Below are 18,297 nucleotides of genomic sequence, written 5' to 3' on the forward strand. Positions count from 1 at the left end.
GCACCAGTGAGAATATGGACTTAGAGTTTAGCATCCCTCAGCCTTCAGAACATTCACAGTTGGTTCCAAAGCCGATTAGCATTGAGTGACAGTCATGCTTCCAGCCATGTGCTCCTCTCCTCTCTTCACCCTGACTCCCTCATTGATTCAAGCGCACTTTCCTTGTCAGCCTTTTTCTTTTTTGCACATTGGATTAAGAAGACCTGGAATCAAACCAACTCTCCAACACTGCAGCCAAAGGGGCGTATCTTCCACTGGGGACAGTGGAACAGATTCTGTCGTGTGTCCCCCCCCCCCCCCCCCCCCCCCCCCCCCCCCCCCCCCGCCCCCCTCACACACACACACACTTTTTAAACTGGTACCCGAACTGAAATGTGTTTTTTATCAGAGATCAGATGAGGTGGAGAAGGTGCCTGAAGACAGGGAGGTTGATACAGGGCCAAGCGGCTCTTTGCCGGTAGGTTGTAAGTGCTGCTGTGCACTGTGGAATAATAATTATAATCATTATAATCATAATAAATGGTGCTGCTGCATAAAGATTTAGGTGATTTTTCTTTCTTGATAATGAGAGGAAGGAGTGAACATGGTAAGCAGTGAACATGGTTGAATTTAAAATAAAGTACATTAATACTAATACTACTACTACTACTAATAATAATAATAATAATAATAATAATAATAATACAACCAACGTGATTTCCATATGGCTCTGGCTTTCACATCAGTATTGCTCTATGCCTTGTTCATGTCACCTGCTTTCATATCAGAGCTCTGATGAGTTGGAGGAGGTGGTGTCTAAAAGGCATGTATTTAGTGATGTGTGTAGTTCTTCATAGATCTAGCCTCTTAATTTTGCCCTCAGAGTGCACCAAATTGATGCATTTTACTTTAAAATGTAAACAAAAAAATCTTCCGGCGGGGGCTTGCCCCCGGACCCCCACATTTTATTGTGTTATTGTGTCCCCCTCCACTTGTGAAATCTGTCCTTGCTGCAGCCAAACATCAAGCTGTCAGCCAAAGGATAAAGCACGGCGGCCATAACTGAACTTTGTTACACCATAAGAGACATTGCTTTAGAGAAAGTCATTATTATCTATACTCTTTATTAACCCATTGATACCTGATGCAGCATTTGCGTGTATATCCCTCATTTGTGTGTGTATCCCTTTAAGACCGCAAACCGCATCTTAAAGGGATACACACACAAATGCTGCATCAGGTATCAATGGGTTAAGAGGTGCAATTGGTTCATGTTATGTTATGTTATGTTATGTTATGTTATGTTATGTTATGACCAATCAGAGGACACGCATCCTAATTGTAAATGTAACATTTGTTTCGTTCATCGCATAAGGTAGGCTATATAAGTAAGGGATAATGTATACTGAGCCGGTGATTACTGTGGAAATAATGACCGACAGGTGAATGATTTAGCCCGACGCGCAGCGGAGGGCTTAATATTCACCTGAAGGTCATTATTTCCAGTAATCACCGGCTCAGTATACATTATCCCGCTTAGAACACGGCCTACAACTAAATCATTCAATAATCTGACAAAAATAATTATTAAAATAGATTTTTTAATAGCGTTTTCAACACAAAGCGGTTTCATTCGTAATTGGCACACAAGACACCACAGCTGCAACTGGTTGGCCTAATTAGTAGCGTCTGCGGACAAAATGCTCTTATCAACTGATTAATCCAGGTGTGGCAGAGCAGCGGTCGGTTGTCGAGAAATAATGACCGGTGAATATTGTTGATTGACCAATCAGAATCGAGTATTCGAGAGAGCCGTGTTCTAATAAAATATATTCACCTAGGCTGGCTATTTAAAAGAAGGAGATGTGCAGAAATTGTATTTGAGCCTATTAGAATTCAAATTGTGTTTAGAGGGAGATAATTTCACCGGACTTGGGGCCCTATCTCTTGGTACAGGCGCTATCTCCTTTTTGCACTTGCGCGCACCTGTTCGCGAGCCTTAATGCCTGCTTTAAGGTCCGCCAGGCACAAGTGTCCAGGTGTTATGCCCAATTTTGCACATTGGAGCACTTCAGTATCCTGAAGAATGATTGATGGATACCGATGGGCATGCCATTGCAATCATTGTGATTGCTTATGTTTTTCAAATGTTTTGTGTCTGAAAGCCCACGAAGGGAGCTCTTAAACTGAATGACTGTGTAACTGAGTTCCGTTTTATATTAGCCTACATTAAGTGTCTGTCTGTCTCCCTCTCTCTCTCTCTCTCTCTCTCTCTCTCTCTCTCTCTCTCTCTCCATACATTATATATTATGTGGTAAAATACAAAGACTAGTTGATGTTTTGGTACATGTAAACTGGTACTAGGTGTTTGGCAGTAGAATCCCCCTAAAGTGCGTTTAAAAATAATCCTAACCAGAGATGCTTTACCAGATGGCCTCATTGTCCGCCTACACCTGCACGTCATCAATCACTGTAATGAACCCCAGAGCTTTACCAATCACGACAGGAAGTGACACGCTACAAACATCCTGTTTGCTCACTGCTGAATGGAAATGCATGCAGATAACAGGGGGTGTGAATTTCCTTTCCCTCCACACCCTCTAAACCAACTGACACTAACTAATGGACTCGCAGCACAGCTTAATAACACTAAAAGCAGGAAGAGCCATCTACCCAACTCATTATATTGGCCTAATCCTTTATAGTTAATTAACTTTTTTTTCTCCGTGTCAAACAAGGGGACATTTATAATGCTGTCAAGGGTACTGTAGCAACCGTCCCCCTCTCCTCACCTCACCTCCCTGCCCACCTGGTCCCCCTCTCCTCACCTCACCTCCCTGCCCACCTGGTCCCCCTCTCCTCACCTCACCTCCCTGCCCACCTGGTCCCCCTCTCCTCACCTCACCTCCCTGCCCACCTGGTCCCCCTCTCCTCACCTCACCTCCCTGCCCACCTGGTCCCCTCTCTTCTCCTCACCTCCCTGCCCACCTGGTCCCCTCTCTTCTCCTCACCTCACCTCCCTGCCCACCTGGTCCCCTCTCCTCTCCTCACCTCACCTCCCTGCCCACCTGGTCCCCTCTCCTCTCCTCACCTCACCTCCCTGCCCACCTGGTCCCCCTCTCCTCACCTCACCTCCCTGCCCACCTGGTCCCCTCTCTTCTCCTCACCTCCCTGCCCACCTGGTCCCCTCTCCTCTCCTCACCTCACCTCTCTGCCCACCTGGTCCCCTCTCCTCACCTCACCTCCCTGCCCACCTGGTCCCCTCTCCTCACCTCACCTCCCTGCCCACCTGGTGGAGTTGAAGGAAACCTCATGTTGGCACAGATCCACTATCCACTTGTACTGACATTAGGGGTGCACCGATCACGTTTTTTGCCACCGATCACCGATTGCCGATCACCTATGAGAAATATCTGCCCAACCGATCATCGACCGATCACCGATTACCGATTACCGATCACCGATATATATATATATACGCCCTGGGGTGTCCGTAAAAACACGAGGCAGGAGACAGATGGGAGTTCAACCGTTTAGTTGTCAGTTCTCTTCAGTACAGTACAGCAGTATAGGCTCACAGCATAATGCTTACAGCATTATGACAGGAATAGTAGGATTGTGTGTGGTCTGGAAAAAGGAGGCAATAAAATATACAAACAGGTCAGTAACCAAGCTTGCTGTTATATAGGCCAATTATAGTGATAATTAACAACTAATAATATATAAATGATAATTAGGTAAACTGTAAGTCAGTTACTCTTAAACACCAGTCTTGAACCATGACTAAGGCTGGTTTCACACCGGCGACCCAAGCCTTGCCTATGCCTTGCCTTTACCCATGCTTTTTAATAGGCGTCCGTTTTAGTCAACGAGGCTGTGTACACCGGACGCCTGAGCGTGAACCCTGCGTGTACCCACGCCTTGCCTGTGCCTTGCCGATTTTATCGAATAGGCGAGAGTTCTATTTTCACGCCGACAAGGCGTGTGCAGGCAGGCTTTTCTGTCAAGCCATGAAAGAAAAACGCGACAATATCCGTGGGAACTGGCAAAGTCAACTGAATTTCAAAATAAAATGGAGTTTCTACAACAGTATTGAGCAGAGAGAGAGAGCGAGAGAGAGATTGACGGGTGGCTATCACGTGGGGCTTTCTCCCTGTCGGCAAACAAATCTTCATGAGAGAGAATAGCGACCGAAGAAGCAAGATGGACAATGTTGTTGTGCCAGCACATATTCTTGCAAGATCACCTCTCTAAAATGTCCGACTATAGTCAGACCTGGTTATACATATCCAGCATCAATAGAACATTAAATATATCAGATTTATTTTACCTAGAGGCTACCCATGACAATTCTGGACAACACGTGAAAAAATACAGTCGGGAGAGAGGAGAGGCGCTTGTGACTCGGCTCCAGGTTCGGCGTGCAAAAGGCGTGCGGTGTGATCGCAAAAGCGTGTAACAGGTTCACGCCCAGCTCGGCGTAGGCGTGGGTTGAGGCAAGGCAAGGCGTGGGTCGTCGGTGTGAAACCAGCCTAAAGCCAAAGAGCTCCCACTCATAGAACCGGGGTTATGCACAATAACCGTCATACATTGGGATCCGCATCGAACGAACATCAAAACGACCCGCCCATCGAGGCCGAGTTACAGTGTTATAATTAGCAGCACTATGAGTGCGATCTACATAATGGTGACAGGGTTACATGACGGGAGAAACAACAGAATCACAAGCTACACACCAGCTAAACTCCATCTGAGTAGTGGCATTAATTAGCGCAACAGACAATCAAACGGAAAATGCACGCAACAAACGTTATTGCAATGATTGCAGGTAGATCGATCTAAAACCAAAAGGGAATGCAATACAGGAATATTAACATAATAATGACTTACTGGTTGGTCATATACGCACACATGGAAGAAGGGGATTAGAACATGTTCAACTGATGTTAAAAGAAAGGAAGAAAGTCCGTCTGAACGGAGCGCACATCCACATACTCAGCCGCACACTTTCGCTTCCTTCAAAGTGCCCGCGGGAACATCAATGCTTGCGTGGAAATTGTCTGTGTGTGCGCGTGCACTACCCCGACTACCACAGTACCAGCGTGTCAATCTGGGACTTTAATACACACGGACTTAACAGCATGCAAATGCCTCGGTAGGCGGGAGGACTGGAGGTAACTTCTCTCTGCTGAGGCTGCTCTAATCACCAGCTGATTTGTGTGATTCAAAGACGCAAGGGGTGTGTTGACAGTCTGGTGCGGTGTGTGCATGGAGGTGAGTACACTGACGAAAGCAAAGCGTGTGCTTTGCAACACAATGATATAAACGTTAGAGCACAATATGAAAGTTAAACGATAGACATTGAAGACATGAAAATGGGCTGCCTCATGTTTCTCACATGCAGCATGATCGGCTATGCGATCGGCAACATTAAAGGAATATCGGAAACAGCAGATCACATATTTGAGGTCCAAATCGGCCGATACAGATTGCGTGTCGATCGATCGGTGCACCCCTAACTGACATATTTACCTGGTGGAGAGGAGCATTTCATATTTACCTGGTGGAGAGGAGCATTTCATATTTACCTGGTGGAGAGGAGCATTTCATATTTACCTGGTGGAGAGGAGCATTTACATTGATTCTAGTGTTCAGAAATTCACAACACATTTCCTCACAGCAGCCCCATCTTCCCCCCCCGCCCAGCCAGAGATATTGCTCCAGCACTTTACAAATTAACTGTGTGTGTGTGTGTGTGTGTGTGTGTGTGTGTGTGTGTGTGTGTGTGTGTGTGTGTGTGTGTGTGTGTGTGTGTGTGTGTTCCAGTGTGGGTGAATTTGCACTGTGGAGCATATGCATTTTGAATAGGGATGGGGCCGATCCGATATCGGCTAGGGATGGGCATTTCTAGCAAAAACACTATTCGAAATTCGCTGGCCAAATTCGAATTTAATTCGAAATTCGAAAATGTTAAAAAAAAATGTTAAAAAAAAAAAAAAAAAAAATGTTAATGTCAGCTTTAAGGTCCGCCAGGCGCAAGTGTCCAGGTGTTATGCCCAATTTTGCACATTGGAGCACTTCAGTATCCTGAAGAATAATTGATGGATACTGATGGGCATGCCATTGCAATCATTGTGATTGCTTATGTTTTTCAAATGTTTTGTGTCTGAAAGCCCACGAAGGGAGCTCTTAAACTGAATGACTGTGTAACTGAGTTCCGTTTTATATTAGCCTACATTAAGTGTCTCTCTGTCACTCTCTCTCTCTCTCTCTCTCTCTCTCTCTCTCTCTCTGTCTCTCTCTCTCTCTCTCTCTCTCTCCATATATACATACATTATATATTATGTGGTAAAATACAAAGACTAGTTTTGGTACATGTAAACTGGTACTAGGTGTTTGGCAGTAGAATCCCCCTAAAGTGCCTTTAAAAATAATCCTAACCAGAGATGCTTTACCAGATGGCCTCATTGTCCGCCTACACCTGTACGTCATCAATCACTGTAATGAACCCCAGAGCTTTACCAATCACGACAGGAAGTGACACGCTACAAACATTCTGTTTGCTCACTGCTGAATGGAAATGCATGCAGATAACAGTTTCCCTCCACACCCTCTAAACCAACTGACACTAACTAATGGACTCGCAGCACAGCTTAATAACACTAAAAGCAGGAAGAGCCATCTACCCAACTCATTATATTGGCCTAATCCTTTATAGTTAATTAACTTTTTTTTCTCCGTGTCAAACAAGGGGACATTTATAATGCTGTCAAGGGTACTGTAGCAACCGTCCCCCTCTCCTCACCTCACCTCCCTGCCCACCTGGTCCCCCTCTCCTCACCTCACCTCCCTGCCCACCTGGTCCCCCTCTCCTCACCTCACCTCCCTGCCCACCTGGTCCCCTCTCTTCTCCTCACCTCCCTGCCCACCTGGTCCCCTCTCCTCTCCTCACCTCACCTCTCTGCCCACCTGGTCCCCTCTCCTCACCTCACCTCCCTGCCCACCTGGTCCCCTCTCCTCACCTCACCTCCCTGCCCACCTGGTGGAGTTGAAGGAAACCTCATGTTGGCACAGATCCACTATCCACTTGTACTGACATATTTACCTGGTGGAGAGGAGCATTTCATATTTACCTGGTGGAGAGGAGCATTTCATATTTACCTGGTGGAGAGGAGCATTTACATTGATTCTAGTGTTCAGAAATTCACAACACATTTCCTCACAGCAGCCCCATCTCCCCTCCCCCGCCCAGCCAGAGATATTGCTCCAGCACTTTACAAATGAACTGTGTGTGAACTGTGTGTGTGTGTGTGTGTGTGTGTGTGTGTGTGTGTGTGTGTGTGTGTGTGTGTGTGTGTGTGTGTGTGTGTGTGTGTGTGTGTTCCAGTGTGGGTGAATTTGCACTGTGGAGCATATGCATTTTGAATAGGGATGGGGCCGATCCGATCCAATATCGGCTAGGGATGGGCATTTCTAGCAAAAACACTATTCGAAATTCGCTGGCCAAATTCGAATTTAATTCGAAATTCGAAAATGTAAAAAAAAAATGTTAAAAAAAAAAAAAAAAAAAAAAAAAAAAAAAAAATTGTGTGAGTGAAATGTTGCATTGTCTCCCCTGATTCTAAGTCTACGGCTTTATTAATTAATATAAAAAGCTTCTGCTGTGGATTTTTAGCTCAAACAAGCATTGCACCACTGAAGTAAAGAACATGTTACATGACATTGACATTTTCGAAAATAAAAAACAGTTTTGACAATCATGAGTGGTTCATTAAATATTTAGTAGGCTCAGGTCTGAGTGCCAAAGGGGTGCCAAAGTCACCCCCTCTCCCTCTTCATGGGATTTCATCCGCCATTCATTTTTCCATAAACCTTGCTTAAAATGCTTATAAAAATTGATTTGACTATACTTAGAATCAGGGGAGACAATGCAACATTTCACTCAAATTTTTTTTTTTTTTTTTTTTTTCGTATTTCGAAGTTCAATAATAAAAGTCGACCTTGATAATAACAACGATTATTCGAAAATTCGAAATTCGATGCCCATCCCTAATATCGGCACTAATACATGGATCGGATCGGAATCGGGGTGGGGGGGTGGTTTGCAATTCCAGTGCAGTATAATAGTATCCTTCTTTGCCTTGTATGTTTTCTTAATTTTGTCTGCTTTCTGCAAGGTATATTTAAAAAAAAATCTTTAATTGGCCAAATCTTTGCCTATACTGTATATTCAAGAAAGATATTGGTATCGGCATAATATCGGTATCAGCAGAAATCCAAATTCAGGTATCGGAATCGGATCGGAAGTGAAAAATTAATTTTGAATGTTGTGTATGCATGTCTATATTTGTGATTGGTGAGAAATCCCACAGAGTTCACCTGAATGGGCCTGGAGGTGCAGACAGATTTGGATGCTATTTACTGATGCATGGTAGAAAGTACATTATTATTAAGACCATCACTCAAGTATGAAGGACAAAGGAGAGTCCATATCTTCCTCAGGCTGAAACGGGTCAACAGTACATTCATACATACATGGTGTTTTAATTGCATCTTTGAAGTAACGTAAAAAAAAAAGTATATTTGTAAAATGATGTTTTTGTCATCTTCTCTCCAGGCTACATACTGTATGTTAAAATGTGGATTTTAGTAATATAATCAAACATCAAGAGTTTTAGGAATGTGGAGTATTGACCATATTACACGCAGTGTAATAAGAATTAAATGTCTTCTGAGATCCTTCTGAGATATGAACCAACTTCTTCCCTAGGAGGCAAGCAAGGCATATCATAGACCAGAACGTCTCGTTTGTGATGTACACATGCTAACACATCGGTGGCAACCTGAACCTTAACGAGTCCTCTCTCCTCTCTTCCAGGCCATGGAACCAAAGGGGTGTTTGAGCTGCTGGCGGGCTGGAGAAGAACGAGGGAAAACCTCCCCTTCAAGGAGCGCGTGGCGGACGCTTTTGCCGACGTGATGGTGTGCTACACCATGACCAGTTCTCTCTACATCATCACCTTCGGCATGGGAGCGAGCCCTTTCACCAACATCGAGTCCGTCAAAATCTTCTGCCAGAGCATGTGCGTCGCCGTCCTGGTCAACTACTTCTACGTGTTCTCCTTCTACGGCTCCTGCCTGGTGTTCGCCGGGCAGCTGGAGCAGAACCGCTACCACAGTGTGTTCTGCTGCAAGATCCCCTCGGTGGAGTACCTGGACCGCCAGCCCACGTGGTTTAAAACCATGATGAGCGACGGCCATGACCTGTCGACGCACCACGACAGTGTCCCCTACCAAAATCACTTCATCCAACACTTCCTGCGCGAGCACTACACCGAATGGATTACCAACACCTACGTCAAGCCCTTTGTCGTCATTCTCTATCTCATCTACGCCTCGTTCTCCTTCATGGGATGTTTACAAATCAGTGATGGGTCAAACATTGTGAACCTGCTGGCTAGTAACTCTCCGAGCGTTTCGTACGCTCTGACCCAGCAGAAATACTTCAGTAACTACAGTCCCGTGATTGGGTTTTACATCTATGAGCCCATTGAGTACTGGAACTCCACGGTGCAGGAGCACCTGAAGACACTGAGTCACGGTTTCAACAAGATCTCCTGGATGGACAACTTCTTCCACTACCTGCGGGTGGCGAACGTGAGCGCGTCGACCAAGAGTGACTTCATCGCCATCCTCAAGGGCTCCTTCCTGCGCAGCCCGGAGTACCAGCACTTCACGGAGGACATCATCTTCTCCAAGAACCGCGAGAGTGACGAGTACGACATCATTGCCTCGCGCATGTACCTGGTGGCGCGGACCACGGAGAAGAGGCGCGAGGAGGTGGTGGAGCTTCTGGAGAAGCTGCGTCCGCTGATGCTGATCAACAGCATCAAATTCATCGCCTTCAACCCCACCTTTGTTTTCATGGACCGCTACAGCTCCTCTGTCGTCTCGCCCATCCTGACCTCGGGCTTCAGCGTGCTCACCATCCTCGTCCTCACTTTCTTCCTGGTCGCCAACCCCTTGGGGAACTTCTGGCTCATCTTGACGGTTACTTCCGTGGAACTGGGCGTCTTGGGTTTAATGACCCTCTGGAACGTCAGCATGGACAGCATCTCAATCCTGTGCCTTATTTTTACCCTCAACTTCGCCATGGATCACTGTGCACCACACCTGTACACTTTTGTGCTGGCCTCCGAGCACACCAGGACGCAGTGCATCAAGTTGGCGCTGGAGGAGCACGGGGCGGCCATCTTGCAGAACGCGTCCTGCTTTGTGATCGGGATGATGCCCCTGGTGTTTGTGCCTTCCAATCTGACCTACACGCTGTTCAAGAGCTCCCTCCTCACCGCGGGCGTCACCGTGCTGCACTGCTTCGTCATCCTGCCCGTCTTCCTCACCTTCTTCCCGCCGTCCAAAAAGAGACACAAGAAGAAGAAACGCGCCAAGCGAAAAGAGCGGGAGAGGGAGCGGGAGCGGGAACGGGAGCGGGAGCGGGAAAGGGACGAGATAGAATGCATCGAAGTCAGGGAGAATCCTGATCATGTGACAAACGTCTGAGTGGGTTATACTTGTCATTTTGAGCGGCGACCCGTGGGTATATCCATGGGTATCCGTCAGTGATTGGTGGAGGAGAGGTGTGGGCCTGTCCAGTGGTGAGGCGCCTCTCAGGGTCCAGAGGTGTCAGATTATGTCCTCTGACCTCGTAAAGTGGGCCGGGCACTCGTAACTCCCAGCCAATAGCAGCCATGCTGGCCAGAGTACAGAGCAGCCCCATTGGTCTGTTATTCAGTCCTTCAGTGTGGCCAGTGTATCTCGTTTGCACAACCTGCAACATGCTCACGGTTCTTAAGTTCTTTCCCAGCCATTTTGGTATCAAAAAACAAGTTGCCACGAACTAGAACCAATGCCAGCTTAATCTCACATCAGTCCATTTAGCAATGATGTGGATCTGTGATCTGTAGCCCTCCTTGTCTCAAAGGAAGCAAGTGAAGAGCATAGAAGCCTCTTCAGGGGAGGTCAAGCACCCTCAGACTTATTCGCAGTTATCAAAATTAAATATGCCATTATGGAAGGTGGTGGAAGCGTTTAGTGTGATTAGACGAAAGTGTTTCGATTAAAACTGAGCGGGGGAGATGGCTTACTCTTCACACCTTACCCGTCACACTGATCAAAGGAATAATCTTAACGTAACCAAAACTTTGTGGGAGAAACTGCGACCGAAAGCACATTGCGTGTTTTTCTGTAATACACCAAAAATAGTTGGGACACCTGAAGTGGGCAGATGGCATACAGTGGCAAGACACTGGCATGGCACTGAGGACTGAGAGGTTTAATTACACACAGTAAAGACACTGGCATGGCACTGAGGACCAAGAGGTTTGATTACACACAGTAAAGACACTGGCATGGCACTGAGGACTGAGAGGTTCAATTACACACAGTAAAGACACTGGCATGGCACTGAGGACTGAGAGGTTTAATTACACACAGTAAAGACACTGGCATGGCACTGAGGACCAAGAGGTTTGATTACACACAGTAAAGACACTGGCATGACACTGAGGACTGAGAGGTTTAATTACACACAGTAAAGACACTGGCATGGCACTGAGGACAGAGAGGTTTAATTACACACAGTAAAGACACTGGCATGGCACTGAGGACAGAGAGGTTTAATTACACACAGTAAAGACACTGGCATGACACTGAGGACAGAGAGGTTTAATTACACACAGTAAAGACACTGGCATGGCACTGAGGACAGAGAGGTTTAATTACACACAGTAAAGACACTGGCATGACACTGAGGACAGAGAGGTTTAATTACACACAGTAAAGACACTGGCATGGCACTGAGGACAGAGAGGTTTAATTACACACAGTAAAGACACTGGCTTGGCACTGAGGACAGAGAGGTTTAATTACACACAGTAAAGACACTGGCATGGCACTGAGGACCGAGAGGTTTAATTACACACAGTAAAGACACTGGCATGGCACTGAGGACCAAGAGGTTTAATTACACACAGTAAAGACACTGGCATGGCACTGAGGACCAAGAGGTTTAATTACACACAGTAAAGACACTGGCATGGCACTGAGGACAGAGAGGTTTAATTACACACAGTAAAGACACTGGCATGGCACTGAGGACAGAGAGGTTTAATTACACACAGTAAAGACACTGGCATGGCACTGAGGACAGAGAGGTTTAATTACACACAGTAAAGACACTGGCATGGCACTGAGGACAGAGAGGTTTAATTACACACAGTAAAGACACTGGCATGGCACTGAGGACAGAGAGGTTTAATTACACACAGTAAAGACACTGGCATGGCACTGAGGACAGAGAGGTTTAATTACACACAGTAAAGACACTGGCATGGCACTGAGGACAGAGAGGTTTAATTACACACAGTAAAGACACTGGCATGGCACTGAGGACAGAGAGGTTTAATTACACACAATAAAGACACTGGCATGGCACTGAGGACAGAGAGGTTTAATTACACACAGTAAAGACACTGGCATGGAACTGAGGACAGAGAGGTTTAATTACACACAGTAAAGACACTGGCATGGCACTGAAGACAGAGAGGTTTAATTACACACAGTAAAGACACTGGCATGGCACTGAGGACAGAGAGGTTTAATTACACACAGTAAAGACACTGGCATGGCACTGAGGACAGAGAGGTTTAATTACACACAGTAAAGACACTGGCATGGCACTGAGGACAGAGAGGTTTGAATGTGATTTTGTTACCAACTTCGTTTGAGGATACCTGACTTGTCTCAGTAATTAGATGAACAGCGGTGCCAAATACAGGTATAGAACATTTCGTGTGACTGGATTTCTATAACAAATCACTTTTAAAGTTTCAACCTGCATATACAAATCAAACACCACGAATGGTTAATTATTCTGGCTCATTTGAATGGTTGCTAGTATTGTTTGTCAGTGTTGGTTGCCGAGCGAGATAACGAGGTGGGCATTTGAAATGTAAGCAATGAGGCACTTTGTGTTCTGTAGAGCTACACTGCTTCTAAAGAGCGTGGGCAAACTGATGGGGGCGTAACGCCCCCTAATGCCACCTGTAGACCTGGAGCTGGTTTTGTCCCTACAGTAACAGTAGAGCAGTGTTTCCCCTAACATTCTACAGGCCTGGCGGGCCCGCCAGGCCAACGACGCCCCCGCCAGGCCAGATTTTGTTTTGCAAAAAAAAAAAAAAAAAAAAATACTACTCTCCCCCAAATTGTCAATAAACCTTTATGGCATATTATTATAATACAACAATACTGGTGCTGACAGTAATAGAAGATGCCAACTCATTTAAAACAATAAGCATTTTGCTTTTAGGAGCATTGTGCCAGCGTGCCAACGTGTGTCGTTGCCTGGGAAACGCACATCCCATAATACAACTGTTGGCATCGCATCCCATAATAGTATGATGATACTTGGGGATGCCATTGCGAACATAGATGCGAACAGGTTAGTTAAAAGTTTAGCGTCGCCAGCGAGGGCCCCCGCCGTTGCGGTCGGGGTACGTTTCGAAATCACCTCCAGGCCTGACATTTTTTCTAGGGGAAACACTGGTCGAGTTTATTTTGCCTAAAACTTAAAATAACATTCCATTCAAAATATAAAATATATCGCAAAATAGCGTTCCCTTCCACGAATACCCTCCTGGACTATTCAATCTTAGCAGTCCAAAATGGCCGCCTTCTCCCCAGAGAGTCACAGCATTATCTAGATCCTGCTGCCGTTGCCCGATAACAATCTCTGTTGCAGTCCCAAAACAAACCCAGTCAAGGTCAGCCGCCCCGACAGAGAACCGTCTCACACCGACCTCTGGGCAGGCGGCTCTCAGCTGGTGCCGCGTGATAGAGAGGCCTCGTACGTGACGTGAAGCGATGGGGCTGATTGCGCGGCGGGTCAATATCGTCTTCGGGGATTGGCTGCTTCTCACTGGGCTGCCGTGACATTGAGGGGGCAACTGCTCTCTTGTTCCCGTGTGCTGCTGCTTAGAAAATTGATGGCTCTCATATAAAGCTAATCAGACAGCCGAGGGGAGCATACTGGACCAAATGTCAGTGAGACATATGTTTATGAAATATTTGATGTTGTGTCACTGTTGGCAAAGGAACGTGTAGGGTGGTCAAAAGAGTGAGATGGTTTTCATTGGGCTGATCATCATGACCCACAACCATTAATATTTGTGAACATATTAGAGACCAAGAGGAGAAGGAATCTTCTTTCTCGTGCCATACTCATGAACCTCCTGAAAGCCAGTTTAGTCGTCAGCAGGTTGAAAAAGTACCACTCAGACTGGACCATTAACACATTTACTGCTTTTGTGGAGTCATCTTAAAGCAGCTATACGGGACCTTTCACTCGGGTTAGGGTTAGTGTTTATTGTGGCGCCACCTGTGGCAAAAAGCGGTACTGTTCCCCCCGGAACGAAAACTGCATTTCCTGAACACTGAGGCTCCTCCCGCTGTGTCCACCGGGGGGGGGGGGGGGGGGCTGTCTGAGCCGCGGCAGGCCAGGCACGGCTTGCCTCCCCCCGCTGTTTTATTTCTGATTCATTAATTATGATCATAATTAACTGCATACGGTTGATGTCACTGCTTCATCCCGCCATGCCGCAACAACAGAAATTACAACCAGGTTCAACACACAGACATACTGTACTGTACCATGTGACGGACGCTATGCCATGCCCACGCAAGAGGCTTTCGGAATAACGATATAGAAATCGCCACTCTCCTCGCCAAAGGTCTCGTTTGCTGCTTCGTAACCAGTGAAAAGTTCCCCCGTAGCTGCTTCAAGTGTTGAAGTGTCTCTAGTAGGAAACGTCATAGCTTTTCATCAACTTGACATTGCCCTACTCACAAATGAAGAGTAATAGGCGAGCCACGGTACTGCATCACCTGCAGTCAACCTCACATTATATAAAAGCCATGTCATGTATGTATAGCAAGAAGGCATGAACATTTTGATACAAATGGGAAAGAAATGCAAAAACTGAAATAATTTGACTTCCCAAAATGGACTGTGTTTGCATGGCACTGTATTGTATGTATGTATGTATGCATGTATTTCAGTTTGCGTGTCTTTACTTTGCTACGCTGTAGTGACTTATGTTTGTTGTTTCAATGCATATCCTGTAACACCATGTGCTGCAAACGAACAAAATAAGTCATTACTGTTCCAAAACAAAAGCCAGAGGATAATATCTCATGTGTAAAATAACTGTACATGACTCTTTTCTATATTTTCTAAGAGAAAAAAAATCTACTATAGAAAGATTTTTTTAATGACAGAATTTTCTTAAAAAAAAAAGCTATTAAAAAAGAAAAAAGTTGAACACAGTAGGCCAGTAATAAACAGTGGAATGTTACCAGTATAAGTAATAGATCTTATTCTTGCACACTGCACTGTCAATGTTTGTTGATGATCTCACATTTTATATGGGAGACTGTGGCCAACATTTTCTTATTTGCTTGTGTGTCTCCACTTCTTTATCATCACTTTCTGCCCATTAGATAACGGGGAATTCTTTCTTTCTTTCTTTCTTTCTTACAACACAACAGTTTATTCAGGCTTGGAGATGATCATTTCTACCAAACAGGTTGCAAATGAACATAATATTACTGAAATCTTAAATAATGATAGTGAAATAAATATTTTAGTGTCTACTATCAATCATACCATACTTAGTTGGCAAATATTTCAATATTTAACAAATATTACACTGTCTTAAACCATGATTCCTAATCGTTCTTCGCCTCCACATACAGTACTGCAGGCAACCTGGAAGCTTTTGCCATAGAGTAGACAGGGTCACGATTTTGGACATTCAGCCTTCTGTGCTTATTACAGTTGGCATAATGACCAATGTTGAATGCGGTCTAATTAGGCTACTGTGTGCTTGAAATGTGTCCGTTCACAAAATATTTCTATTTCTGCGTTAACACATTGAGTTGAAGTCTTACCAATGTGTTTTCTGAAATGACATGATTGATATTCATCAACTGTTCTCAGTCTTGCTTTGCAGAAAACCCAACTCAGAAAGGAAAAAGTGGCGCCATATGTTTCAGAATTTAATTTGATATGTGCCTTATATTCTTAAAGAAGGTGATCTGGTTTCTGAGATAGGCTACTTTAAGATTGGATATTTTTGCCAGGGGACATCTCTCTTACCCAATGGGAGAAACAGAGTAAGTAGTAAATTTAGGTTGTTCTCCCTTTTAAATCACATTTAATATATTCCCATAATCATCATGTGAAAACACACCAGCATCCATCTCCTGGAAGACAGATAAGCAGTTTTACAGTCACTCAAACCCGCTTCACGTATTGCACGTTTTCTAATGTTACAAATCAACTTTATTAGATCCATCCCAGAAGCCCATTTTGTCTTTTATGGGGAACTAACTCAAATGTGTGATACTGTGACATTAGTAAAACTAAAATACCCATGTGATGAATAGGCTTCAAACAAGACCAGGTTAATATATATATATATCTACATATATAAATAATTTAACAGTGATGATTCTCAAAAGCAAAAAGGCTTAAATATAGAGACGACCAAATTTGAAGTGAGGTTTTGGCAGTTGGGGCAAACAGCAGATGCTGACCAGGCACCAGCACATTTTAAAGGGATAGTTCGTTTTTTTATGTGGGGTTGTATGAGGTACATACAGTCAGTGTACTACAGTATGTAGTGTAGAATAGGTCCCAGTTTGGAGAAGTGGAGACTGGCCGCTTCAGGCATATAGAGCTGTTTGCTGAGTGTGAAGGAGGCCATGAGCAAAAATGTAAAAAAAAACAGAAAAAACACATAAAATGCTTCCATACTGCAGCTCACCTGGCGTAATCCAAGTCTCCACAAACCCTGAGATGCCAAGTTGACTTGAAAATATGTCATTTACACCCTGTTTTCATCTGAAATCTGGTGCTCGAGCTATAAGAAGAAATAGACAAAATAGAAGTGAGCTTCCAGCTGCATATGGCTATATTTCAGCTAAAAACAGGGTATGATGTCTTTCCATGTCAACTTGGCATCTCAGGGCTTGCGGAGACTTGGATTATGCCAGGTGAGCAGTACAGAATATTTTTCTGTTTTTTTTTTTTACATTTTTGCTCATGGCCCCCTTCACACTCAGCAAGCCTCGGTCTCCATTTCTCCAAATTTGGACCACTCTACTGCATGTACAGTAGTACACTGATGGTATGCAAGTACCTCATACAACCCCACATAAAAAAAACTGAACTATCCCTTTAAGTTTGCATAACCAGGTACAGCACAATATTCTCATAATACAATTATACAATCCCCACTTCACTTGTTGAAGAATCTATTGGCAAATCTGTTTCAACAACAGCCTCAGAGGACAAATTACTCTTTTACTGTATTGTACGACATCTATCTTATTTGGCAACTAAATAAGCCACAAAATAGGCTCGTGTTTCTCTCGTTCATCAAATCTGTTTTATTGGTTTAGTTCAACATTTTTCATAAAGTTTTAACATTGTGCTGAAAGGAACACGCTTAAATGGGACTAATGTTACCTCAGAAGGTAGAACTCATACACTGTTGCCATGTCTTAACTACTGCAAGCTTGCTTTCTTTCTTTTACTAACTTCTGACAATACCTAGCTACAGTATACTATTATATATATATATATAGGTAAGACACTTTGCCTTTTGATGGCAATATATATATATATATATATATATATGTATATATATATATATATATATGTAAGGGATAATGTATATTGAGGCGGTGATTACGGGGGAAATAATGACCGACAGTTGAATGATTGAGCCCGACGCGCAGCGGAGGGCTTAATGTTCACCTGAAGGTCATTATTTCCCAGTAATCACCGCCTCAATATACATTATCCCGCTTAGAACACGGCCTACAACTAAATCATTCAATAATCTGACAAAAATAATTATTCAAATAGATTTTTTAATAGCGTTTTCAACGACAAAGCGGTTCCATTCGTAATTGGCACACAAGACACCACAGCTGCAACTGGTTGGCCTAATTAGTAGCGTCTGCGGACAAAATGCTCTTATCAACTGATTAATCCAGGTGTGGCAGAGCAGCGGTCGGTTGTCGAGAAATAATGACCGGTGAATCTTGTTGATTGACCAATCAGAATCGAGTATTCAAGAGAGCCGTGTTCTAAATATTATATATATATTGCCATCAAAAGGCAAAGTGTCTTACCTATTCTGTTTATCTGTACAATATGTACTCTCTGATGGTCATATAACTTGCTGGATTTGT

The 18,297-nt window shown here is 44.4% G+C and overlaps 1 protein-coding gene across 1 annotated transcript in view; it reads left to right on the plus strand.

Annotated features, from left to right (window-relative positions):
* The window catches only part of ptchd4 (patched domain containing 4), a gene marked incomplete at both ends in the record, with an annotated part of 196,465 nt that extends 185,926 nt beyond the window's left edge, over positions 1 to 10,539 (plus strand). The window contains one exon of the mRNA XM_083643631.1: positions 8,858 to 10,539. Within this exon, the coding sequence (XP_083499757.1) occupies positions 8,858 to 10,539 (1,682 nt within the window). The remainder of the gene's footprint in view (positions 1 to 8,857) is intronic.
* Positions 10,540 to 18,297: the final 7,758 nt, after the last annotated feature.

This window comes from Poromitra crassiceps (assembly GCF_964638095.1).
Source record: "Poromitra crassiceps genome assembly, chromosome: 9".
Taxonomy (NCBI): Eukaryota; Metazoa; Chordata; class Actinopteri; order Beryciformes; family Melamphaidae; genus Poromitra; species Poromitra crassiceps.